Below are 27,208 nucleotides of genomic sequence, written 5' to 3'. Positions count from 1 at the left end.
TTAAAAGAAAGGAGTAAATGGAAGATAAGTCTTCCTAACATACCCTGCTCTGCAAATAAGGCAGCTAATGGAACAGATTTCTGGGCTTTCAGAAGACTAGTGGACCAGGGACTGCTTCCATCTGAGAGAGGTCGAACTCTGAAGACAGTTAGATAAAATGATGATTCTCCACAAAGACAAACTTGTTTGAAAGGCATCAAAGTAGTAAATAAAAAAAAAAGATTCCAAAACATGCTCCAACCTTTCAGCACCATTTCCCCTTTCCTTTGTCTGAATGGAGTTTGGTCCCCATGTGCGCCCCTTCTTCTTAAACCCTTTCTTAACATCTTCAAACTCCTCTGGTTTGAAATTGGTGCTCCGCCCCCATGTTCTGTTGCTCTCATCCAGGGTCACTATTGATAAAGAAGGTACACAGAATTTGAAAACAGAATCTTTCATTCTAAACTAAATGAAACTTTCTCCAACTGACAGTTCACAAAAGTATCAGTGGCCAATATTTGCTAGGCCTTCATCACAGACTGAGATTCAATCTATTAGTCTTTCATAGCAGAGCAGCAAAAGCATTTAAGGAAATAGGCAATTAATGCAACCTCCACCACCCAGCAATATACAGATGGAATCTGTTAGATACATTTCCTAAAGAGGTTAATATTAATTCAGTAAGAGATGAGTTAGTTTATTTGCAACGGCAAGCTATTAGTGCAACCAATCACATTTAGTTGATTCAACAATGCTTGGCAGCACTAGCTCAAGATCTACAAAAATGTTCATGAACCCCTAAAGCGGTCAAAGCAAAATGGCACACACATGCACAAGCAATGCGTTATGATTTTGCCAAAATTGTTTCCCATAGGCAACAAACAAAAAGAGATGTTGTTAAACCAAAGCCATAGTGATCAGAAATCACACCAACACACAGTGGATTGGGTGTTTTTTTATCCCACAGGACTAAAGTGTCCTTGCCTTTCTTCCTAAACCCGCTAGGTGGTTTACACTCGCTTGTGATATCCACATCTTGGTGATACACAAACATACTGTGTCTTTGGCTACTGTCAACTGGGTGGCTCACTGATGGGGAAAAAATATGTTACACATGTGTGACAGACAAAGGATTCACCAACCATTGGCAATGACCTGGATGTCACTATGACCTGAATGCATGTACGGTCACATTGAGTTGATGTCAAAAATGCTGACAAATAGATTGAATGATTGATTTAATTAGTTTGATAGAATCGGTGTTTAATTACCAAATATCAGGATTGGCCAGAAATATCTCAGTTTAAATGTTTGCTAGACACAACACATTGAAAACAAACCATGAATCATGGGTAATCACATTTCCTTGGCACATGATCTTGTTTCACTGTACTGTAAACCTTTAAAAAGGAAAGCTATCCTAATCGTGATATTAGGTTGACAAAACAGCGATGCTAACAAACTTATATCACTGCTAAAGTTACATTTTATGTACTTGTGTAATCCCTGGACACTCAGAGAGTGAGAAAATCAAGAGGAAAACAAGAGAATAAAGTTTGAAATTCAAACAATAATTACATAACAGCAATATAAAAAAAAATATTTGGTAAAATATAAAATTAAATTCAAACACAGATGTTGTGTAAAAGAGGGGGTACATACACTGGATGGCTCGGAGGCGGGGGATCAGTGTAGGGCTGCTGGGGGGGCTGGAGTTGGTACTGTTAAGGCTTCTCCTCTTGTCCATAGTGGGCGAGGCCTGAACTGTGATCTTATGTTGAAAATCTGTTGCACACAAAAAGGTTGTGATTGTAAAAAAATAAAAATAAAGTTGAAATGATGACAGATAAATTTGTCCCACAAGACATTCATTTCTAAACTATGAACTAAATACATTTTGCTCTAGGGGTGGGTCATGTTGGTTGACTTGTCATCCAACAACTGACTAGTCAATTACACATTTAAAAATGCAAACATTTTGACTACAGTATATCTACATTTTAGCAGTTCCCTTCCTTTGAGCACCATCTACTTGTTTTTGAATACAAGAACAAATCTTAGGTAAATATACCCTAAGAAACATGTCTGATCAGTATCGGGTGAACCCGAAGCCAGCCTAATTATTAAGACCAATCAGTTGACTAGTCGTTCAAGCAACCCACAGGCTAGTCCGTTTTAAAAATATGTATTTTTAGTTTTAATCAGTCCTCAATAGCTCACTGATAAGATCACTTCTCCAGCTCTTACCTGAGGGTAAGCTGATGCGGTTGCCATCTTTGAGCTTGAGACGACTGCGCTTGAACTTGCCCTTCCGTTTCTTAACATTGGGCTTGTCCTTATTGAGTTGGAAGATGAGGATGTTGAGCTCTCGCTCAAGCACGTTAATTTCTCGCTCAGCCAGTTGCTGTTCCCTCCTCTTCAAAAGTTCTTCATGAGACTTCTGTTGAAGGGCTGCACGTGTCAGCTCCTCCTCTCGAGAACGAAGCTCCTGTTGGTGTGAAGAACAGTTACAATCAAGTACATTCAGTAATTATGTATTTATATAACAAAATGGCTAAACATTTTTTTGATGTACAGAATCATAACAAAAGGAGCCAAAACCTGACTATTCCCTAGCTGATTATCTACTATGTGCCCATCAGCAAAAATACATCAGTAGTATGAATGGCAGTCTCACTACCTTTGGCCTTGGAGGACAGATCTCAGATTCCTATCTAGCTGTGAATGGCTGATTTAAAATCAGATTTTGTTCTTGGTTTTACCCTTGAGCACCACAAACATGACTATAATGCAAGACCTGCGAGTTATTCACAAAGTAGAGGCAAACACATTAAACTGTAATTTACAGTAAATTAGCACACAAAAAAAGTTTGATGCCTTTTCTACTCAACTTACCAACAAGAATGTGGAAAATTAAGTGAACTAGAATACTGTAACATTTTATTAGCTTTTATTTAACTAGGAAATGCTATGTGATTGCATCTTTTCAAGAGAATAAAGCAGAATGTATATTCGGTCAGATGCAAATGCTGAGTGTCCGCCTACAGTACGCGTGACGCAATTCTTGTCATCAGTGGAGTGCTCATGCACTTTTTATAACCACACATCTTTGAACAATCAGAATGTGCATGCACCTAGAATTATTTGCACTAATTAGTAGTTCAACAAACTGGCAACACTCAAATTTGAGCCATTGCTCTCACAAAGAAACGCATGATGTAATCCCCGGTGAACTTCAGCAGATGGATGTAACAACAACAATAGCGGATGTGCAAGTCAAGAGTGTGTGTGTGTGTGTGTGTGTGTGTGAAGAGGTCTGGAGATACCAGCATTTGTATAATTCGAGTCTGAAGGACTATGAAGACACCTTTATGGATCTAAACTCCTGAAGAGAAATAGTCTGGTGTTTCATACCAGTTGTAGCACGTATTCGACAATCTCCTGTGTATGCATGCACAGTTATTTAGAGTGGAGGTCGACCAGTAGATTAACAGATTAATCAGCTGATAGTTTTTAAAAATAATTTATAGAATGTAAAAAAAAATTCTTATTCTTTCCTTACTATGAAGGGCACAGACAAAGAGACCTAAATAAATACAATTCCAGATGCAGTTTATTGTTCATCCAAAATCCCAAAAATAAAGAGAAAAAAAATTGATTTGGTACAGAACGTGGGGCTTGTATATACAAGCCTGAAACAGAACAGAGACTCTTTTATTGACTCACAAAATTGACAAAGAAAAGCAAAACATATATTAACAGAATCAATATTTAACCCCCACTATTACCCCTCCCAATCCCCAACCTGACCCTCAACAAACATCCCTATGGTCACACATGAGTATACACAGAAAAAAGAAAAAAAGAAACACATTAATACATATACATATGTTTAATGAACGCCCCATCGCCTAAAATACAGAGTCAAGTGCAAAACTACATTTTAACAGAATTGTTAAGCATTAATCAAAACAGTTTCTGCTCTCATTGAGTAAAGCCGTTTGGCCTAATCTCTAGTGAATAACTTCATAAGAAGCTTTGGGGAACTTTGCCAAGAAACACACAAGGGCAGATAATTTGGATTACAATGACAATTAACAAATTAAGAAATAGTTTATTTACTTGAGTAAATGTTCATTTGATACACCACGTAAAAAAGGAAATAATTTTGTGACAGGACTGTACCATACCTAAAGCGGTGGGAAAATTCACTGATTTTTAAATGGCACACAAAGTCAAGATAGCTACTTGTAGTTTTAGCTGACTTGCAGGAAAATGTATTCTTGATCAAGCAATGACAAATCCCTTTCAACATAACAAGCAGCTTAGACCGGAAGCAGCTTATCATATTAACTTTATTGAACACTAAATCCTGATTCATTGCAAATAGCTTGCTTTGTTGAGAGGATCAGTTAAACTAAAAACAGTTATTCAGTTAAAATCTAAACAATATCTGAATAACAGAAAGCAGGTATGAGCACTGCAGGATGAACAATGCAAGTGTGAATACCAGTAACAAAAAAGGTCCTGGGAGAAAAGGTTACATTGGTCTGCACTTATATAGCGCCTTTTTAACCTTAGCGGTAGCTTAGCTTAACCTAACTGTGTCCCTAACTGTGTCCCAATCTCTCTCTCTCTCTCTCTCACACACACACACACACACACACACACACACACATACACACACACACACACACACACACACACACGTTGTGTTTCCATGTTTTATGGGGACTTTCCATAGACATAATGGTTTTTATACTGTACAAACTTTATATTCTATCCCCTAAACCTAACCCTACCCCTAAACCTAACCCTCACAGAAAACTTTCTGCATTTTTACCTTTTCAAAAACATAATTTAGTATGATTTATAAGCTGCTTTCCTCATGGGGACCGACAAAATGTCCCCACAAGGTCAAAAATTTCGGGTTTTACTATCCTTATGGGGACATTTGGTCCCCACAAAGTGATAAATACACGCTCACACACACACACACACACACACACACACACACACACACACACACACACACACACACACACACACACACACACACACACACACACACACACACACACACCAATGACGGCAGAGCTGCCATGCAAGTTGCTTGCCTGCCATTGGGAGCAACTTGGGGTTCAGTGTCTTGCCCAAGGACACTTCGGCATGTGGAGTCGTGTGGGCTTGGAATCGAACCACCAACCCTGCGATTAGTGGACAACCCGCTCTACCATCTGAGCCACAGCTCAGATTTGACATCGTCAAATTTTTGTAATATAGTGGATACTTTTTGTCCAAGGAAACTTACAATACTCTAAATCCAGGTATAGTCCCCAGACAAAACCACAGTAAAGTGTTTTGATCAATGGCATAAAAGTGAAACTTAATTTCAGCAGTTCCCCAGTTAATGTGTTTTCTACCTTGGATTAGCTTTTCTGTTACCAGCCAAGAGCCTTGACAACAAGGCTATAACACCCCAGTCACTGTTTTACCTATGACTAAAGCCCAAAGTATACTTCGGTCAAGTGTAACGCAAATCTCATCATCAGCAGATTGCGCAAGCACTGAACATGTGCAGCATGATTTTTCTAAACTCACATCTTTGAAAAAGCAGAATGCACATATGCCTGGAATTATTTGCACAAATTAGTGGATCCAAAAAGTGGCCATTATTGTCACGAAGAAACGCTAGATGTAATTGCCAGCAAATAACAGGAGATGAAGATAAAAACAACAGTCATAGCGCATATGTGCCAACCGCCTGTGTATGCGCGCACCGTCAAATGGAGCATACTTTGACCGTCTCGTGTTTGATTGTACGTAGACGCTGTGCAGTCATGACAAAATCGAAGTATACTTTGGGCTTTATTGTAGTCAAGTTTCCATTGAACAACAACTGAAACAACAAAGCTACACAGCACAATAACAAACAGTCTCAACTGGCCTTGAAAATAACCCTCAAGACCATAATTAGACCTTTAAATCGGTGTCAATTAAAACCCAAGGTCATCGCAAAATTAGAGGAGCCACGGACCTTTTCTTTAGTGCGTAGCTCGTCGAACATCTCCTGGATCTCCACTCTCCAGTCCTCCTGCATTGAGTGGAAGGAGTCCTGTGGCATTGTGGCCATCACAGCCTCCTCTATGGCAGTCAGTTGCTCCAAGATGGCAGCAAAGTATGGACGGATATGGGGATCCTGCTCCCAGCATTCTATGAAAACAAAATGTGTTAGAACTTGTATAGATGGAAATGAATGATCAATTAGACCCAATTTAAATTAATTGCTGAATTAATAGTATGATTGGTCCATCTATTAGGAAACTTTGTGGAAAAGGTGATGGCTAAATGTCAGAATATGTCAGTCAATGGTAATGGCATTGTTGTGCGGAATAACATACTACACAGTGGGACAAAACAAATATATGTGGAATACCATCTAATAGCAGAGCAGACATACCCTCCATGAGCTTGGCGAAGGGCTCGGGACAGGTAGATGGAATGGGAAGTGTTAATTTGTTGACAGCCACACCATAGGCAACTGCCAAACCATCAATGCCACGGTAAGGAACCTCTCCAGTCAATAACTCCCAAAGGAGGACACCATAACTGGATAGAGAGAGAGAAAAATAAAAACGATTAGGGAACAAAATGGATCAAATTTCCTAACTGTGCACCATATGTTTATTCTAATCACACAACAGTAATTGTGCACTCCTGCTACAGTATTGAAGGAATAGTTATCCAAAAATAAAAAAAACTGTCATAATTTATTGATAAAATAAAGCAAGTTCTCACATGCACATGTAATGGACGTCTTATCACTGAAAATTTACTTACATTTCGAGGGTGATGGGATATCTTTAAAACCTATTGTATGCCTTCAAAAAAACCTTGAGATTTGACAAATGTTGCACAGATTTTATTAAGCTTTTGGGTCCTTTCTTTAAGCTTTACAGTGAGGGTGCTATCCACTACAAAATGTAATTGCCACGATATTTGCTAAAACATCTCCTTTGAGTTGAGAGAAAAGTCATGTGTTTGGAACGGCATGGGGTTAAGTTATAACATTTCCATTTTTGGGTGAATTATTCCTTTAACCAGGTTGGCCGCTTAAACATTCCTAAACCAAGTGTGCATACAGCCCACAGATGTCTCTGTGAGTTATTTTTCCCCTATCAATAAAGAGTTCCGTTTCCTCAAGCTAAGTGAAGCCAATTATATGGTGGCATGCAGTAATCAATGACTGAGCAAAGTGGTATGAGAAATTGACAAATTAGCTAAAAGGAATAATTTACCAGAAAATTATGTCTATGGCTTCAGAAGACTTGGAATATGTTACATGGACTACTCTTATGGTGCTTATTTTTCTCCTTTTTGTCACTTGACATCCCATGATCACTGATTAAATGGTAATGATCAATGCAAAAATTCTTTACTTTTTTTGGTTTATATTGAAAACATAACATATGGGTTTGGAATGGCCTGAGGGTGAGTAAATAAATGATAATTAAAAATTTTGGGTGAACTATTCTTTAACAGACTAAAGGGCCAGTTAGAACACAACCCAATGCTCTAATCATTTGAATCTGATCCTACATTTCTCTGAACCCAACAACAAATCACAGAGTCACATTACTGGTGAATAGGCTTTGACAAGGCAATTCACTTCTAAATGAAAATATTACCTCCAAACATCACTCCCTTTGGAAAACAGGGAGGACTTGATAACCTCAGGAGCCATCCAGGAGTAAGTTCCAGCTGCACTCATTTTTGTCGTTTTGTGCCATTCTCGAGCCAGGCCAAAGTCAGTAATCTTCAAGGTTTTTCGACCAATGTCATCATTTTCAATTTTTTCAAGTAACAAAACTAAAGAGAACAGAAACAAGAGAAATGTTTAACATTTTATTCACTATATTTTAGTGTAAAAAGAAATTGAAAAGACCTTGCAAAATGTTTTAACCGGTCTGTTCTGATCAGCCATTTTAAGGTATGATGGGAATGTTTTCAATGCAAGAGCATTAGCCTTTGAGCATTTTTGTCAGTGAATAACAATACAGGAATGCAAAGAGAGCAATCATATTTCCACACTTTTATCATGAAGTGGAATCTTTGAGGACACAGGCCTACATAAAGAACTCAGAGTGACATTCAAGTCGCTCTAGTTTACAATACAGTCATGTACTAAGTGACAACTAACACGAGAATAAAGGTCAGCTTGCTTTGAAGTCAGGAACATCCGGAGGTCAGGAGTAGTATTATTTCACACTAGTTCTGTCCTTGACAAACATCCAATTGCAAACCTTTATCAATATCAGTATGTAATAAAAAAGGAGGCCCTCAGCTGACAGAAAACAACCAGACGCCTGTTTAATTTGACCTTGGATCCCTTTCCATTACAACCTGAGGGAGTAACGGAACACTTTTATCTGTAGTCATGTATCATTAAACAGTTTTTAACTTTCCCATGCTTTTTTGATTCATAGTTATCAACCAGCTTACTTTGGACAGTACTGACATTGACTACACTCCCAGTTATTTACATGTTACAGTAGAAGGCATTTAGAATGTCTGTAACATTTCTTTCTATTACTGTAACAGTTTAGTGTAACATTATACATATTTAGAGATGAGTTTGGTTCTTTTTGAATGCTGAACAGGGAGTCAGGTCTTATTTTAAACAAGAGATAAAATATTTGCTTGCTAGCGAGTTCTGATGAAAAATTATGTTCACAAAACTTATTTTAAGACATGAAAATTGAGACTCCATTTCCAACAGCTGTTTGACGCTTTGGGGTTAATCTCAACTGTTGGTTTTATGTACTAGGTCTGCTCTCTTTTAAGTAAATAAACTGTTAACATACGAATAAACTGTCATAATTTGAATTTGGACACATTTCAGTAAAATGTGTGCAACAAAGTTTGTTTGGATTATAAATGTTGAATGTAACACTCACACTTAAGATTACAATTTATTGGAGGTCACGTGACGCCATGCTAGGAGCAGACGTGTGAGCGACAAGCTCTGCGCACTTTTTAAATTATTTTCTTGTTATAATCTGGTGAGATTTGATACACCTAGTATTTGTTCTGTGAGGTGAACATGGCAAAGAAGTCAAAATCCTGGGGCTCTGGAGACATTAAAAGACACTTATGTGCTCAAGCTGAAACCTCTGACGGGCCTGCAGACCGTGGACTCGATTTGGATGGTGCAACGGGAGAAGAAATCCAGCGTCAACTGTCTGTGATGCTGACGAAGGTTGTTGCTGACTTGGAATATCTCGCTGTAATGCGTCGATTGATTATGGTGATGGAAACAAAATTCTCGGAGTTGGTTACAAGAGAGGCAGATGTTGAGAAATTGATCGATTATCTGGAGTCATCAGAAAGGGAATTATCCGCTAATCCACTCAATCTCAAAAATAGGAGCCGAAGGAATAGGCAGAGATATGGTGAAATTCCTAGAAGAGCTCTTCCAGAGTCTGCTCGACATAACAGGCTATAAGATGGAAATCGAGCGAGCTCACAGAGTCCATGTCCGCAAATCGGCTGAGGTAAACAGGCCCGATGAATTGTGGCCAAATTTTTTAGATCATCCGATCAAGATCTTGTGTTGCGCGAGGCGAGGAGCAAAGGAAAGCTTTCTTGGAAGAATCGCAATATTTTCTTGTTCCAGGATTTTGTGCATTCGACAAGAGAGAAACGCGATAGATTCAATGAGTGTAAGAAACTCTTGCATCAACGGAAGATCGCTTTGTCACTGATGTTTCCGGCCAAACTAAGAACAGATACGAAGGATGGCCGCAAAGTATTTACGTGTCCCAAACAAGCACTGTCCTTCGTAAATACATTGGAGTGTGTAAGCCATTTGGTGTTTATCATGTGAGTGGATTGACTCACTAAACATACACACTGTCTGAAGAGTTTCTGTTTGTGTTATAACACTTCTCCTTCAAGAAACTTTTGCATTGACGAAGGAACACATTTGCACGGGGGTTCCCAGACAGATTGAGTGTGGATGCTGAGGATGGCTGCAAAATATCGACATGCCCACACAAAGGATGTCTTTTATAAAGTTGACAGACTGAGTAATTCATGGTGTGATTTTTCATGCGGCCTCTGAGTGAATTTGACTCTTGACCACCCGAGGAACCGGGATACCCGTTTTGTTTCTTTTTGTGCTGGCTCATTTTGTGAACTAACACTGCTTCGGGACAGTGACGGATGAATCCGTTCGTTATAACCTCCTGTTGGTTGGAGTTTGTTTTGTGGAGTATTTTTGCAGGACATTGGAATTATTACATCATCTGCTGCACTCATAAACAGCCGGCTCACTGAACACCTGTGTGTCTGTCTGAGGAAACTGAATGGCTTTATATCGGCTGGAATTAGTTTTGTGGAGGAACACACCTTCGAGACAGTTTTGTGAATGAATCTACATGTTCTTTGGGTTTATTCTGCCTATTGGCTGGGTTTTGTTTTACAAAGTATTTTCTGTTATGTAGTTTTGCCTAACAGAATTTGTGTAGAAGCACCGGACTTGAGCAATCTGATGGCAAAGTTGTTGCGGGGGCTCTCGTAGGCATACATGGACCTTTTGAGTTTGAAGGATTGACAGCAGATGGCACTGTCATGCACAGGGTTAATCCACACATTTTTCTTTTTTCTGTTCATTTGGTTCTGTGAATTGTGGGAGTTTGGGGTTTGATTGTTGCACTAATGTTGGAATGTGGTCTTTATAATCTTTTTTTTTGACACATAATTTATTTTTTATATTATATCAAAATGTCAAATGTTATTATGAGTGGGTTATCTTTCTCCACGTGGAATGTGAATGGGTTGGGGCATCCCATAAAAAGGAAGGTTATTTCTTTTCTTAAGTGTGAGAAATGTAATATAGTGTTTCTTCAAGAAAAACATCTTTCCACGCAGGAAGCTGAAAAATGTGGGAAGAAATGGGGTGGGCATGTTTTCTTTAGCACTCAAGTAAGAGCAGGAGAGTCATTACATTGACAAGTAAACATCTACAATTCAAATCTCTCAAACAGATTAAAGATAAATTAGGGAGAATCATTATTGTTTTAGCAGAACCTCAGGGGCAAAGATTGGTTTTGTCTAATATCCAGGCCAGAGGTGGAGAGGCAACCCCCTAATGCACCAGATGCTTTGGGAGAGGTGATTATTGCTTTTGGAAAAGGTCATGAGGCATCAGTGTATTACTCCCTGCTAATTCAGAGTCTGGAGGATGGAGCTTTAAATTCTATCAAGAGATTATGGGAGAAAGATTTGAATTTGGTATTGGAGGAAGGAGTGTGGACTAGGATTCTAAACAATATCAAGTCTGCATCTAAGATTTTACATAGACTTTACTGGACCCCCTCTAGATTATATAGGCTTGGTTTTAAAGACACACCCACTTGCTGGAATTGCCAATTAGAAGTTGGAGACACAACTCCTGTCTTTTGGGGACTTGTTAAGATTCAAAATTTTTGGTTGAGGGTTCAGAGTTATTTGTGTGACATTTTGGGCACTCAAGTTTTACTTTGTCATACATTTGGGGACAAATTTATAAAATTGGGTTCTGAAAAGTGTTATGATTGGCAGACAAGTAATTTTAAGGGTTTGGAAGTTGGACAGAGCGCCATTTCTATCTTCCACAGGAGATGGGGAGGATGGCAGCTTTTGAAGAAGGGGTATCTAGAGGATTGGGTAATTTAATTTGGACTTGTTTGAGGGAAAGTGGGGCAAAAATCTGATATTTTTGGAGGGCTCTCGGTGAGGGACAGTGGAGAGAGAGGTGTAGATGTTGTGTGTGATTATAATATTTTATTTTTTAATATTTCTTTTTGTGTCTACAATCATGTGGGACCACTGGGGTGTTCTTGTGGGTGGGGTTGGGGATGGGGGGGGTAGTAATAGAGGTGGTTAAGTATTGATTCGTATTGGATCGAATCAATACGAGAAGTATTGGAGTGGTGGTGGTGTAGCGGGCTAAAGCACTACACTGTTAAGCAGAAGGTTGTTGGTTTGATCCCCACAGCCACCACCATTGTGTCCTTGAGCAAGGCACTTAACTCCAGGTTGCTCCGGGGGGATTGTCCCTGTAATAAGTGCACTGTAAGTTGCTTTGGATAAAAAGCATCAGCCAAATGCATAAATGTAGAACTGTTAATTCAGCCAACCCTAAGGATAAGTATGGTTTAACAAGATAACTAGTTTAATGTACATTAAACTTGATCAGTTACTGTCAACCTTAAAGCATTTTTAGCATCGATTTAGCTAGCTATCTATAGCCATAAATCCAAACAATACCTAACGTTATGTAGGTCCAAGTTTATATGTCACCGCACACAGAAACGTTAATTTAACATGTACACAAGTTTGTTTGAAAAACGTTGACCTCCTTTCGGTGTCACAGCCATAGCGCCGCTGCATTCATCAGTAGTTTTTGATGAGGACTCGAGTGGTATTAGGATGCTGAGAGGATGACTGCACCGGCTCGGTCTCTTGCATTCGAAGACGGAGCAACTTTTTGCTCTTAAGTTTATTCCGTGCACTTTCAAGTGCTTCATCATACGCTGCCGGTCTTGGCAGCAATTATCTTGTTGCAAATATTGCATCACGCGCTGTTGGCATCGAGCCTGGTGAAACGTAGCCACACTTTAGATATTTTCCACATCTTTTCCATCTATGGGGATTGGGACACATACACACTACAGCCTCACATGTGAGCCGTGTCTCTGGGCGTAACCGGCGTAAACTACTGTTTTTCCTTGATGCCATTACACACAGTCAATCACCGGCACTTTTAGATTTGTGTACATCTAACATGCTACATGCTTATCACTGACGTTGACGAGATTAACCCCTTAGGTATTGAACAACAAGACATTTTTCAATACTCGATTGTTTAGAGGTAACGAATGTATCGAACTCGATACCCAGCCCTATATTTAAGTCATTTTTGCAAGAAATTCTTCTCCCTGCCCAGTAGAGGGTGATATACATTAAGAATATGAATCACCAAAAACCCGAGAAGAGAAAGTAAAAAAGGAGATTGACTGAGCAGAGAGGAGGATTTATAGTAAAGTTTATTAATTTTTCTTTGTATAGCTTCACAGCAAAATCATGCATTAACAAAATCAAATAATGAAACTGTAATATCTATAAAGTCTTCGAGTGATCATTGTGTAGTTTGATTAAATATGATTGTAAATTGTGTATAAGCATTATTTAAATTAAATAATTGTATTTAGAACCCCTGTGAGCAAGCTGAAGGCAAATGCGGCAAGGAAAACAAATCTCCATAAGATGTTGGTCATTGGACAAAAATAACCTTGGGAGAAACCAGACTCACTGAGGGGGCCAGTTCCCCTTTGGCTAAACAACATGAAAATAATGCTAATATTAGTTATTTGTTTGCAGTGCAAGTCATGGTTTAAAATTAACCAAGCGTTAAGGTCCAGAGTTAAAAAAATATTATTTATTAAATGTAATGACTAATGTCTTTGAAGTCCATCCTGGATTAACTGCAGAAGTTCACATAGATGCATTGTCCTTTGTAGTTGGCTGATGAAGGCTTTTGTTGACAATTAAATGATAGTCTATGTATTCCATTAATAGAAAAAGGTGATGCAGGCAGAGATCAATGCAGGTCATTTCGGTGAGGTCCATCCTATGTCCAAGGTTCAGGCAGTGGCATATCAAGTATCCGATGTCTTACAGTTGGGAGTTGCATCAGATCATCCTCTCAAGTCAAAAGACTGAAGTGATGTCTGGCTAGCACCGGCTGTAGTTTGTTGTCATCGCTCAGTGACATGTAGCAGTGGAGCCCAACACCAAGCAGGAACGGAGCTGGATCTGGCTGGCTCTGGATCTGAATCCCGAGGTTGAGACATGGAAAAAATATGTAATAATATTAGCGTAGATGCCCTTTCATTTTATGCAGAGTTATAGATCATGATAAATGATTCTGGATCCGGCAGACCCAACTAAAGCAGCCTAATTGTGAGTTGATGGATAAATTAGGTGCATGCCTGGCTAAATAGGAGTCTTTAGTCTAGATTTAAACTGAGTGTGTCTGTATCCCGAACAGTGTTAAGGCGGGTGCACACTGTACGATTTATAATAGCCCTTTACGATTGTTGCATGTCAGACTGTACTATATGAAAGCATTGATATCGCCATGGCACACTGTGCGACATTATGTCAGACTGCACGATATACATCATAGCCGACTGTGTTACCAATCGTCCTGATCAGTGAACGTGACACACGTTACGGGAGTTTTGCGGAATAGAAGCGAAACTGACAAATTTGGCCACCACAGAAGAGCATTTTTTTATCTCATTTTCATTGCTCCAATACCGTTCCATCACGAGCACAGGCTAATATTTACAAGAAAGATGGATTTTGTCAAATATGTGACAACATTTATTTTTGAACTTGCTGGACATCCTCTCAGTAATGCATTACAATAATCTAGTCTTGAGGTCATGAACGCATGAATTAGTTTTTCCCATCTGTAACAGAAAGCATGTGTCGTAACTTAGCAATATTTCTGAGGTGGCAGAATGCTGTTGGTATCAAATATAACACCCAAATTCTTCGCTGTAGCAGATGATGTAACAGTACATCCATCAAGAGTCAAATAATATTTTAGTGATTTATCCAGCCATTGAGTGACTCAATTGTCAAGTGATTACATTTTAGAAAATCTAAATGCTTAGTATTAGCCAGCACTTGTAAATTTGATCTGATGTCAGATGCTCGAGCCATGGAAATGCATTTAACAATGGTGGTAGAAATCTCGATTTCCACGTACCTTACAATAGAATCCCCAATAACAAGGGCTCTTTCAACATAATTCTCAGTGGGTGCATCGCCGAGTGGGAAGAAACGACTGGAAACACTAACAGGAACAGGAGAGTGGTGTCGCTTTGCTGAGTATGCCGCAGAGACGTCACCCAAATGCCCTGCTGCGGGAGCTCTACAGCCGGAAACAAAGTGTGTGTATTGCTCACTGTCCTACCCACATCCGAAACCGTATCTACCAGCTTCTCTGTCTCACTGACCTCCACTAGTGTTTGGATGAATTTTTCTAACTTAATCTTCTCCGCCAGCCTGAATCTCTCTCTACTGACCGATGAAGCTCTAGTAACCATCTGGCATACAATGAAGGAAGAAATGTCATGACTTACCATATCTGTTTGTTGTTGTTATGGTTGAGTGGTGAGGGGTAGAGATTGATGTGGTTGCTAATCAGCAGATGATTTTGATTGGTGCAATAATCCATGTAAAACACAATGGAGAAAACGAATGCATGCAGTTGAGATGCGAGAAGCAGAAAAAAGAAAATAAAAAGAGAGAAATGGGTGAGAGTAGTAAAATACACGTTGTTGAAATAGTAGAAAAGAAGATAAACCCAAAGGACACAGTAAAATGCAGCTAAGCAGGCTAGCAAGCTACAAACACAGACTCATGCAGTGTGCCGGCAGCAACCAGAACAGGAAGTCTTAAATATTACTTTAATATTGATCTGCTTCCTATCATATCACTTCTGAAGAATTGATTAAACCACTGGTATCTTATGGATTACTTTTAAGCTGATTTATGGGATTTTTGGAGCTTCAAAATTTTGGCACCCATTCTCTTGCATTGTATTGACCTACAGAGTTGAGAAATTATTCAAAAAATATTAATTTGAGTTCAGCAGAAGACAGAAAGTCATACACATCTGGGATGACATAAGGGTGAGGAAATTATAAGAGCATGCTAATTTTTGTGTAGACTATTCCTTTAAGCCTACCACATTTTTAAATACCCAGACAGAGGCAAAATTGACCGGGTCAAACAAGTTCTGCAGACAGCAATGTGAAACTAAAATATTTTTTTTAAATATTACTTTTAAATACTTTTTAAATTTAAAAACAATCTTGCTCTGCTTGACCCCAGTTTTTTCTTAGTTGCCTTTACTTGGCTCAGATTTCAGTGGTGACTGTTTCATGGGGCAGAAAATCACCTTTATATTCAGATAACCATTGCCTGTGGTATGATTATCGTGGACCGTTCCCTATCCCCCCCCAAACAAGTTCATTGTCTTCTACGCTGTCAGCCTGAGTGTGTGTATTCTGGAGAGCACACATGCTAAAGATTCCTTAAGGTTTCATTTCATGTGAGCAAAATTGCTAAATTAAAGTGAGTTCTGAAGTGTGGGGAGAGGCCAAGTTTCACAGGGACTGCTGGCTACAGTTCTGCTATATACTATACCCCCAATCAGGGGAAGCTCCCTGTCTTGGAGAGAAAATAGCAGCTATTGAGGAGATTAAAAATAATGAAAATAAGCCTTTCAGGCTTAGGAGTCGAGGCATTCTCGGGCTGGCAGTCACCTAGCAACCAGTGCTTGACCATTCCATTGTGCAAACTTATGTTAAGCTTTTGCCCCCTCGTTAGAGACATTCCTTTGAGTGAGGTATTAAAAGATTAGGCTGCAAAAACATAATTTCACTCACTATTTGCTATTATTATTGCTAAAAATAATCATTGATCAGCTAGACAAGATTGGATACCAAGCAAATCGATAAAAGAAAGAAAAAATGTATTTCCTAAAGGAAAACCTTATGTTTTGTGCCTCCCCAAAAATGTACTCTCCACCTTTAACCTGCAAAACAATGTATTGGAACTTGAGTTGGCAAATGAACATGGTTGAAAAGGTCTGGTTCATAATGGGTGCTGTCCTGAGTGCAGCCCTGTGTAAACACACGTTATTTTTTCAATTAAGGTCAGCAAGCTTCCAGTGTTGTTTGTCACAATCCTGTGGAGAGATGAACAAACTGAGTTGTGTTAACAGTAGATCTACCATGCTGCACGGGGGCAGGGTGCCACATTGCGTCTATTGTAGATAGTGGAATGCTGCCTTTTTCAGTTCTGGAAATACTCAGCTAATTTTCATATGTTAGAGAGAATTACATGGTTACAAAGATTATAGTGAATTTACAGAAAGAGATCTGAAATATTAGAAACCGCTTGATTTATAATATCATTAAATGAAACCAAAATGGATTAACACAAAATAAATGTACAATATTAAACAAGTGTCATCAACTGATCAGATTTTTAAAGCACTAAATACTCTAATTTGAGTAAAGAGATTTATTTAATTTACATTTCATTACGATTTACAATTGTTTTGTTCATTTTGTAAATGATCTAGGAGTAGTAGTAGTAGTACATCAGACAGGCTAATCTGTTCTGTTAAGAAATTACACTTACAAACTTACACTTTGAACATTTGAAATGCCTCTTGTAGGTGTTAGGTTAACCAATGTGTAGTATACCGGAGGCAGATAAGGGCCTTTGCCAAATTCATCTATGACTAAAACCTCATTCACACTGGGCTCCAATCAGAGGACACTGCCGGGGTCAATACCAGGATGCCTTCTGTGTGAATGCAAGCCAGAGCCAGAATCCCAGAAAATCTGGTCCAGGGATCAGATCCAAGTAACTTTTTCTCGGGAATGATGTGTGTCCTAGTGATGACATATTTATCTCTAGGATAAATTCTGTTTGCAAAATAGAGATTTAACACACTTTAAAAAAATCCTGTTAAATTTACTGTAAAAAAAAACTGGCAGCTGTGGTTGCCAGAAATTCACTGCAAGTATAAGGCAACTACCCATTAACAAATGTAATACTGTAGCATTTTTACAGTCTTATACCATTAAAATTAAGATTTCTTTTTTAAAGAGCATCTTACTTTGTACTGCGCGGGTTTAAAAAAAAATTATTTAAAATGTTATATATTTCCATAAATTCTCATTCGTGGCATTGTGTTAATAAAAATTCAGTTGAGTCAGTCAGTCCCCCCCAAACCAAGTAAAAGAATTAATGCTCCCATTGTAAATATACGTTCAACAACAATCGGCTACAATTACAGCATCACAAACCTGAAATGAAAAAATTAATTCCTTTTGCATTCAAAGCACCGCACAACTAATGTCGGAGCAGTACGGTGTGGTTGAATTCCGAGATGTGTGAATACTTTGGTTATATAAAATGTTGAAGATAACCCAAATCCATTGTGTTGGGAGAAGAAAAAAAAACTGTTCATTTATTTTCTTAACCCTAAAAGGGCAAGAACATAACGATACAGAAAATTATTTTTTTATACATTGTCTCAGATTTCGGGTTCTCTTCCGGATATAACTTTTTTTTTATTTTACAGCTTGTAGAATCATGAAAACAATACCTGGACATTTACCTCAAGGCTTCTAAATGCAAGTGTAGCACAAGAGTTAGCCTACATTTTATTAGTAAAATAGCCTACTTTTTTTATATATAAAAAAGAATGCTTTAGGCATACAAATATTGAGCTAATGCAAAATAAAAAAACGCTGAATCAAGTACACAACTGTTGCAGCACATGAAAATTGTTTATTTATTTATTATTTAATAATATTGCAATGCACTGTGGCACATTAATATTTTGACAGGTTTCACTTTAACTTTCAATCTTTATTGTCCTTTATTGGCCAAAAACAATTTACATCAAACAATATAAATCATTGTAAAGCAGCCAATGGAAAGGAGGAGGCGAGAACCAGCTTTTCAATATAAATAATAGTTTAATTTCAAACTCAAACAAAAGACAAACACACACATGACAGACATGTCCGTAAACTCTCTCTCTCACCCGCACAATCCTCTGCAGTCGGCCTTTATCCCTCTCGGAGGCTTGATTAGCCTGATAAGGGACCGGGTGTGTATGATCACGACCCGGCCCCACCCTCCGCCCTGCCACAATGATCTTATCTATCATGCAAATCTCACACCGGGACCATCAGCACAGACGATGAAATTAACTGGGTTTTTTTTAGGTAAGGTACGAAAAAACGCGGTTTATCAGTAAACTTGAGATGCAGTGCATAGATGTCACTTCGTTCCATTTCCGGGACGTGTGTAAATGCAAGCACAGATTCCAGGAAAGCCCGGGCAGTGTGAATGATCAAAATTTTGCAGTCCCAGAACAGATCCAGGGATTACTTTTCCAGGATTCATCCCAGGATCTCTGTGTGAAAGGGGCTTAAGAAACACAATACTACATTCTCATGGTCATGTAGCACAACCAATGGCAATTACGTTTGTCTTAAAGATCAAATGTCATATGTTCATATGATCATATGTTATGTTTAAATATCTTATATTTAAAAAGACTGAATATTGCAGTCTACAAAAAAAAAATCTCTACAGCTTGAATGGGATATAAGGGAGCAAAAATACTACAGGACAAATTGCCTAATAAATATCAATTACTCTGTAGACACAGAGATTAATTAGGACTTGGTCTGTCCTTAGCCCACAACTTATATTAGTTTGATCCCCAGGATAAGGTTATTGTATCCAACAAAACATGCAGACCACTGCAGAAATTTGGTATAAAAATATGCAGTAAAATGACAGTCATATTCATGCTGTTTCAGTAGACTACATGACAGTTTCTTCCCCCAAGCAATCTGACTTTTGAACACTTGATCTTTCACGATCAATAATCAGCACTGCACTTTATTAATCTTATCTCACACACTGGACTGTCATAATTATATTCTCCACAATACAACTACTGTATATATATATATATATATTTTTATTGTATGTGTATTCTATATTGTGTGTTTACTGTATAATGTATATTATTATTGTGTATGTGTACATTTGATATGTAAATTGTGTTGTGTAAATATGTTGTTTATTGTACTTGGTATATGTCTCGTCACTGTCATGACTGCTATGTTGCTCGGAACTGCACAAAACACTTTCACCTACTGTTGCACTTGTGTAACAAGTCAATTTTCCATTAAAAAGCATTTGTATTCAGACTTGATGCTTCTTTCAGCAGACCTCATTCAAAATCAGTGTTTTCTGAACCTAGTTAGCAGACAGACAGTTTATCTAGTAAGATGCCAACTGTTCAAACTCTAAGCTCTCAACCTGTTAAGGGTCAAACTCATTCAGAAACTTTCCAGCCATCATTAGTTCTTTGAAAGGCTAGAAAAGAGCCTGTGATTTTTCATTTGTCAGCTATGCGACTCTAGACTAAGAAACTCTGCTGAAGCACATGACTTAAATCTACTGTTTAAAGTGCAGGTGCTGTTTTCACAATTTGGGCGAGGAAAAAAATTAAACCCTAAATCTTGATGACTTTTGTGGACCGAGATTTACAATGGTAATTCCCATTTAGTGGTTTAGCATTGGGCATGTAAGCATACATTATAATAGGGAAATTAAGGTACATACTTTTATTTAGGTTTTGGCAAAAACCACTCAAGAATGAATTGCAATAAAATATTGAACGTTTGTCTCACAGCCTAGGTATTCTGAGATGGGGGAATCCTGCAGTTGCCAAAAGGGCCTGAAGAGATCCAGTGTCTTTTAACATTAACTACAAAGGCTCCATTCAATCTCAGAGCATCCATCAATTTTTATAGCTTTCTTCTGGTGTTAGATGTCATTAGCAAATGGCTGTTGAATGTCCTTTAAGAATCATATTGCTTTGAACTAGAATTGGATGGATGGATGGATGTCTTAGGCAGACATATTCCATATTCATTAAACAGATAGACATAGGATATCATCGTTTGCAACAAACCTGGCAAAACTTTCCTGGATGTCTTGTGTTATCATAGTAAGGGTTTCAAAGGGATGATGCCAAAGGTTTCACATGATATTCCCCAGTGCTTTTTGTCTGGGAATGTGTAAAGAACAAGTGCTTTCTGTTCCCCTCCTTTCTGGTACAAACACAGGCTTATAAGGGAAAGGTTGACATGCTGTGTGCCAACGATAAGGTTTGTAAATGAAGGTGGGGATTAATGATTAACATGCTAATTGCATGCTAGGAATTTCAAGGAAATACCTATGTGACAACCTGTTTAAACCGGAGTGTTTTCTCTGCAGAGTAAATACCTGCAATTATTGATAAAGATAAGGAGCATTTTAATGGCTCAAGAATGTATGATAATTCTCTTACTGTTGCTGGACTTCAGATCTCGATGAATAATGGGAACTACAGCCTCCTCGTGGAGATAGTGCATGCCTCTGGCGATCTGGACGGCCCAGTTCACAAGGATATGAGGGGGGATCCTCCTGCCCGTCAAGGCGCGGTTCAGAGTCCCTCCTCTGGCATATTCCATGACTAGGCACAGGTTCGGTTCCTCCAAACAGACCCCCTCCAGTTTAATAATATTAGAGTGTTGCAGCATTGAGAAAAGTTTGGCTTCTTGCTTCACACTGTCTGAAGTTGCTTTAATGTCCTCGTCGGGGTCCTGCCGAGCTGCCTTCACTGCGACCTCCTGCTCTTTCCAAGTCCCCCGGTAAACTTTGCCAAAACCACCAACGCCGATTATTTCTTCTAAAATAAGTTCAGAAAAAGGTATCTTAACAGGGGCGGACGGGTCACTCACCCGAGCCCCAATCGACCCACCGGTGGGAAGTCTATAAATAGCTGGTTGGTATGTAACATAATTCGATGGGAAGATGCCCACACGACGATTAATTTTCCCAGTCCACCACCCTTCGTCTCCCGAGATAGCAGCGTCCTTAGACAGGACCTCCACCACGTCTCCTCGCCGTAAGCTGAGCTCGTCCTCCCCGCTGGCCTCATAGTCAAAAACTGCGGTCCAGAGCGAGCGGGGACACACGGGAGCAGAATGAGACCAAGACTCAGAGTTGGAGGACTCCGTCCAGACATGGTCTTCAAGGCTCAGGCGTCCCTCACCGTTTGGGAAAACGGCCTGGGGAACATCCATGTCTCGGTGCCTGCAGGAGCACCATAGGGTGCGCTTATGTCAAATCAAAGTAAAAAGTAGTCCGCTAGTTGTATTCCCATTTGAAACATCTACACACAAAATTCCGTACAAATGTTCCTGGTCACTATATCAAATCAACGTGTCGTTAATGACGAGAGGCTCAGGTTAAGTCCTGCTTAAGAGAGGTTAAGAGACGCATTACATTGTTTCCGCGTAAACCAGTCAACCAATCTGGCAGTGTAGTGTCTCTGAAGCTCGGACATAAACATTAGCCAGAGTGTTTTTTAAACGAACGTCCACCGTTTTAAACATAATCTTTAAAGTAAAAACTACATTATTAGTTCAAGTGGTCCCTTAGCTAATTCAATTTTTGTAAATACAAAATTCAGAAAGAAAAAAAGAAATACAGCAATTTTCAAGCCTTGAGCTACAGGTGCAAAGTACCTGCTCATCCCAGGCGATTGAATTAAGCTACATATCTTTATGTTTATTTCACAACCGAAGACTCTTTAAATAAACGAATTCAAGTAAGTTATTAACGTACTTGTCAACTAGAACAAAAACAGACACTGTTGGCATGAGTTGAACACAGCAGGCTGAGCTGTGCTAGCGCGTTAGCTCACGTATTTCTCTTGCCGAGGTTCATTCAAAAACTAGTTTCTTCGGCTCCCAAAATTCTCCTGTCGCCAATGACACGTCGTTTACGCACATCAGGAAACGCTCCCCAGAGTCGCGCGCACGTCAATAAACCGACAGCATTCCAAAAAGTAAGGTCTTTTCCATCGATCATGGATTCCCAAGACTTTTAGAGCAACAAAACTTTGATCGATAAGCCTACGAGTGCACCGCCATCACTTCTTCGCTCCTCCAACTCGACTGACCCGAGAGACGAGCAGGGAAAAGTGGAAATTGATTGGCTGGCGGAGCTCACGTGACAATTATGCGTGCGCGCATAACAAAAGAGGAAACTTTCCTCTCAGTCTGCGATGTTATGCTGTCAAGACTAATAACTATAGGGGACTGTCTGTGAAAAAACAAAACATGTCTCTTTAGTTTACCATTTTACACATGCAATGTATATAATACGACTAGGCTTTGTTACTAGGCAGATATACCAACTTTACGCTTAATTGGCACTTTTAAACAATTTTAGCACTAGACAAAACTCTGTATTGTTTATACACGTGTAGGCTAATTAGCTTATACAGAATGAGTATATTTGAAATTAGCAAAAGAAAAAAACATTAATAAAATATATCCTGCTTCTCTCAAATGTCAATATTTAAAGAGATATACCCTGATAGCACATGTACATCACCCAGATGTTTATTTGATGTGTTTTTTTTAATCTAGAGGAATATTTCTGTCTATCTAATTATGTCTATAAGATGTCAATAATGTCTTAGATGTTAATAAGACATTCAGCAGATGTCTTTGAGATGTTTATGGTTCTGAATGTTTGTAAATCTGATCTACTTAAGATGTTAAAATGGTGATGCTTTCCAGATTAAAGGATCTAAACCAGACATCTTGGTGATGTACATGTGCTTTCTGGGATCTGGGCAGTAACCACAATATACTTTGAGGGGATAATAAGATATGGCCAGATTGAAAACATTAACAGAGCTGTTTTCAGCCTGTCAGGATTAAGAAAATAGAGCGAATGTGTCTGTATTGTAGGAATTTAATGAATGTGGTAATCTGGTATGCTTTTGAGGTAGCTTTTTAGATACTTCTCTTCACATTGCCTAAGAAAATGATCTATAGAAAAACACAAAGGCGAGCGTTATCACCCAGATCAGAACTAGAACATGTAAGACTTGTGACTTCTGATGTGCTTTTAGGTTTTGGCAAGGACAGTGTCATATATTTAGTCTTTGTATTTATCGGCTCTTATAGACAAGAATCATCACAACCCAAGTACACTATTTATTACAGTTAATGCTGTGTTAAACCTGGCTGTTTGTATTATCCTACAGAATCGATAGCTATGTGTGAATGTTTCTGCAAGTTCTTTATTAATAAGGTAACTGAGATAAAGCAAAATATTCACCATGTTGTTTATGACCCTGCTGTCCCATCAAATTATACTGGTAATTTTAGCCAGTTTACAACTATCTCTCTTTCTCACTTGCATGATGTTGTAAACCAACTAAAGCCCAATTGCTCTTCCATAGATGTTATTCCCCCATGGCTACTTAAACAAGTGTTTGATGTAGTTGGACCTATTTGATTAATAAGTGCCTTGAATCAGGAGTTGTCCCTGACTACTTGAAGCATACCTTGGTACAACCCAGACTTAAAAGGCCTAATCTTGATTCTGCAGTTCTATCAAATTTTAAACCCAATTCTAACCTCTCTTTTTTAGTTCTCCATCAACTTTTGAGTTTCTTGGTTGAAAACAAGATCTTTGATACATTTCAATCAGGATTTAAGAAATCTCATTCTACTGAGATAGCTCTCTTAAATATTTTAAATGATGTATTATTAGCCACTGACTCCGGAGATTCTGTAGCACTAGTACTGTTAGATCTGAGTGCTGCTTTTGACACTGTGAATCATAATGATCTTTTGTCTTGCCTAGAACAAGTTGTGGGCATAAAGAGTTCAGCCGTAAGTTGGTTTCAATCATACCTTACAAACAGGAGTTTTTCCTGTCAATATAGGCCAATTCCACTCTGAGTCTGTTCCTTTGACTTGCCGTGTCCCCCAAGGTTCTACTCTAGCTTCCATACCGTTCTCACTCTGTATGCTACCACTTGGTTCTATTTTTAATAAACATGGCATATCTTACCACAGTTATGCAGACGACACACATATTTATCTTCCACTGACTCAAAAGAGCAGTTTAGACCCCTTGGTAGCTTGCCTTGTGGATGTTAAAACACGGATGTCTTTAAATTGTTTACGTTTAAACGAGTCTAAAACAGAGATTGTGGTATTTACTTCTTAAAACACCAAGAGTAATGGCAATTAAAATGTTGATGCCTTAACACCCTATGTTAAGCCCTATGTAAAAAATCTGGGAGTCCGTTTGGACAGTGCGCTAAAACTTGATAGACAAGTTAACTAGGTTGTAAAAGCTAGTTTATATCTAGCTTGCGGCTGCTAGAGTTTTAACAGGAGATCAAAAGCGGGAACATATTACCCCTATTTTACGGTCTTTGCATTGGTTACCTGTTCTCTATAGAACTGATATTAAAGTGCTCATATTGGTTTTTAAGTCTAGAAAAGATTTAACACCATCATATTTCTCTGACCTGTTGATAGATCACCACCCAGTAAGAGCTCTCAGGTTTGCCGATCAAAGCCTTTTAGTGGTTCCAAAATCAAAGTTTAAGTCTATGGGGCGATCCGGCATTCACCATAGCAGCTCCCAATCTTTGGAACAGCCTACCAAGTCAAATTAAAACTGCCCCCACACTACTTATTTTTAAATCTAAGCTAAAACATTTTTAATTGATTTGGCCTACAATTTGTGATGTGATGCTTTACTGTATTTGCTCTGTTTTGGTATTATGTGTGACTTAGTGCTGATTGTATCTGATAGGACTTTATGTTTTATTGTACAGCACATTGGTCAATGGTAGTTGTTTTTAATGCTCTATAAATAATAATTTGATTGATTGATATTCTTAATGCAAACATTATTTGTTTGCAATAATTTAAAATCAATTTAAGTTTTTCGAAATAATTTCTTTTTCTTTAATTAATTTTGAATTTAGCACAGCATCTCCTAAGAGTCTTCTTTGAAAAGAGACCATTTTATTTGAGTAATGTCAGGTTTGTGCTAAAAAAATGAGCCACCAGTTAAAAGAGTAGTTCACCAAAACATTTTTAATTTATTTTTACTCACTCATTTACTCACCCTTATGTTGTTCAAAACCCATAAGATGTTTTTTTTTTTCTAGGAACATAAAAATAGATATTTAAGCAGCTCTATTCCAGAGATTAACAGTTTATAGTGAGCAGGAGGGGTCAAGCTTCAAAAAGGACAAACTGTATACTATAAAGCACTATTAAAGGTTCAGTATAAAGACATCATAACATTACTCCATCTGACATGTGCACTATATTCCAAGCTTTCTGGGGCCATACAACAGCTGTGTGTTCTATGGACTACTTTTACAGATTTGTATAATGATTTTTTATTTTTGGGGGGGACAGTAGTGGTCAATATGAATTGTTTTTGTATGGAAAAGAGCAGCGTTAGGATTCTTGAGGAAACTATTATGTTAAGATTCTACTGGGAGGAAAAAATTATTTGAGGGCAGTAAATAATTGTATGTATTTTGTTTTTGCTAGCCAGCTGACATAGTCATGTCATTTTTACAGATACATCAATGATGAAAAGAAATGTAAATTATATTTATATTTTCTTTGAGGCAGCACAAAAAAAGAAAGAAAAATTAGCTCAAGGCAAATTGCTAGCAATGCAGACATAGTTTGTCGTGTACTGTGTGAAGTTTAAAAAAACATGTATCTTTTAAAATAAAAAATTATACAAATGTTGGGCCTTTATTGTATTTCAAGCCTTTATTCAGAAAATTATTGCATTCAGTGCCTTTAGGCAAGGCAAGGCAAGGCAAGTTTATTTATATAGCACATTTCATACACAATGGTAATTCAAAGTGCTTTACATAGAAGAGATTAAAATAAGAATACAAAAATAAGAATAATTGAAACAGTTTAGAATATAAAATAAAATACAGTACAAACAGTCGGACACACAGTGGCACAGTGCTCATTCAGTAAATGCACAGCTAAACAGATGTGTTTTGAGTCTGGATTTGAATGTGACTACCGTAGGAGCACATCTGATCCCTTCTGGAAGCTGGTTCCAGCTGCGGCTGGCGTAATAGCTAAAAGCAGACTCTCCTTGCTTAGAGTGAACCCTTGGTATTTCTAGCTGATGTGATCCTAATGATCTGAGTGATCTGTTGGGTTTATATTCAGTGAGCATTTCTGCAATATATTGAGGTCCTAGCCCATTGAGTGATTTATATATCAGTAATAATACTTTAAAATCAATCCTAAATGTAACTGGGAGCCAGTGTAAAGACCTGAGGACTGGTGTGATATGTTCATATTTTCTGGTTCTGCTCAGAATCCTGGCAGCAGTGTTCTGTATGAGCTGCAAATGTCTTATGGTCTTTTTGGGAAGGCCAGTGAGGAGTCCATTACAATAATCCACCCTGCTGGTGATGAAAGCATGCACAAGTTTCTCTAGGTCTTGACTGGAAACAAAGCATCTAATTCTTGCAATATTTTTCAGATGATAGTATGCTGATTTAGTTATTGCTTTGACATGACTACTGAAACTAAGGTCTGACTCTAGAGACACACCAAGATTCCTATATTAAAGAAACAAAGAGGACCATTATATTTGTGACATCAACACCTGTGACCCACTACCCAAAATGGTTTGG

At 38.4% G+C, this 27,208-nt stretch overlaps 1 protein-coding gene across 2 annotated transcripts in view; it reads right to left on the bottom strand.

Moving 5' to 3' along the window:
• Window positions 1-22,635, bottom strand: part of LOC127618157 (mitogen-activated protein kinase kinase kinase 21-like) — a 28,421-nt gene extending 5,786 nt beyond the window's left edge. The window contains exons 1-9 of one of the 2 annotated variants that reach the window (XM_052090449.1): window positions 21,002-22,635; window positions 7,668-7,848; window positions 6,440-6,588; window positions 6,017-6,192; window positions 2,227-2,467; window positions 1,642-1,764; window positions 964-1,068; window positions 242-392; window positions 44-138 (exon numbers count right to left, since the gene is read on the bottom strand). In XM_052090449.1, the coding sequence (XP_051946409.1) occupies window positions 44-138; window positions 242-392; window positions 964-1,068; window positions 1,642-1,764; window positions 2,227-2,467; window positions 6,017-6,192; window positions 6,440-6,588; window positions 7,668-7,848; window positions 21,002-21,779 (1,999 nt within the window). In that variant the 5' untranslated portion in view covers window positions 21,780-22,635. The remainder of the gene's footprint in view (window positions 1-43; window positions 139-241; window positions 393-963; window positions 1,069-1,641; window positions 1,765-2,226; window positions 2,468-6,016; window positions 6,193-6,439; window positions 6,589-7,667; window positions 7,849-21,001) is intronic. The other variant, XM_052090450.1, reaches the window with a different exon arrangement.
• Window positions 22,636-27,208: the final 4,573 nt, after the last annotated feature.

This window comes from Xyrauchen texanus, chromosome 24 (genome assembly GCF_025860055.1).
Source record: "Xyrauchen texanus isolate HMW12.3.18 chromosome 24, RBS_HiC_50CHRs, whole genome shotgun sequence".
Lineage (NCBI taxonomy): Eukaryota > Metazoa > Chordata > Actinopteri > Cypriniformes > Catostomidae > Xyrauchen > Xyrauchen texanus.
The sequence above is the reverse complement of the archived record's forward strand: the minus strand, read 5'-3'. Positions and strand labels throughout refer to the sequence as shown.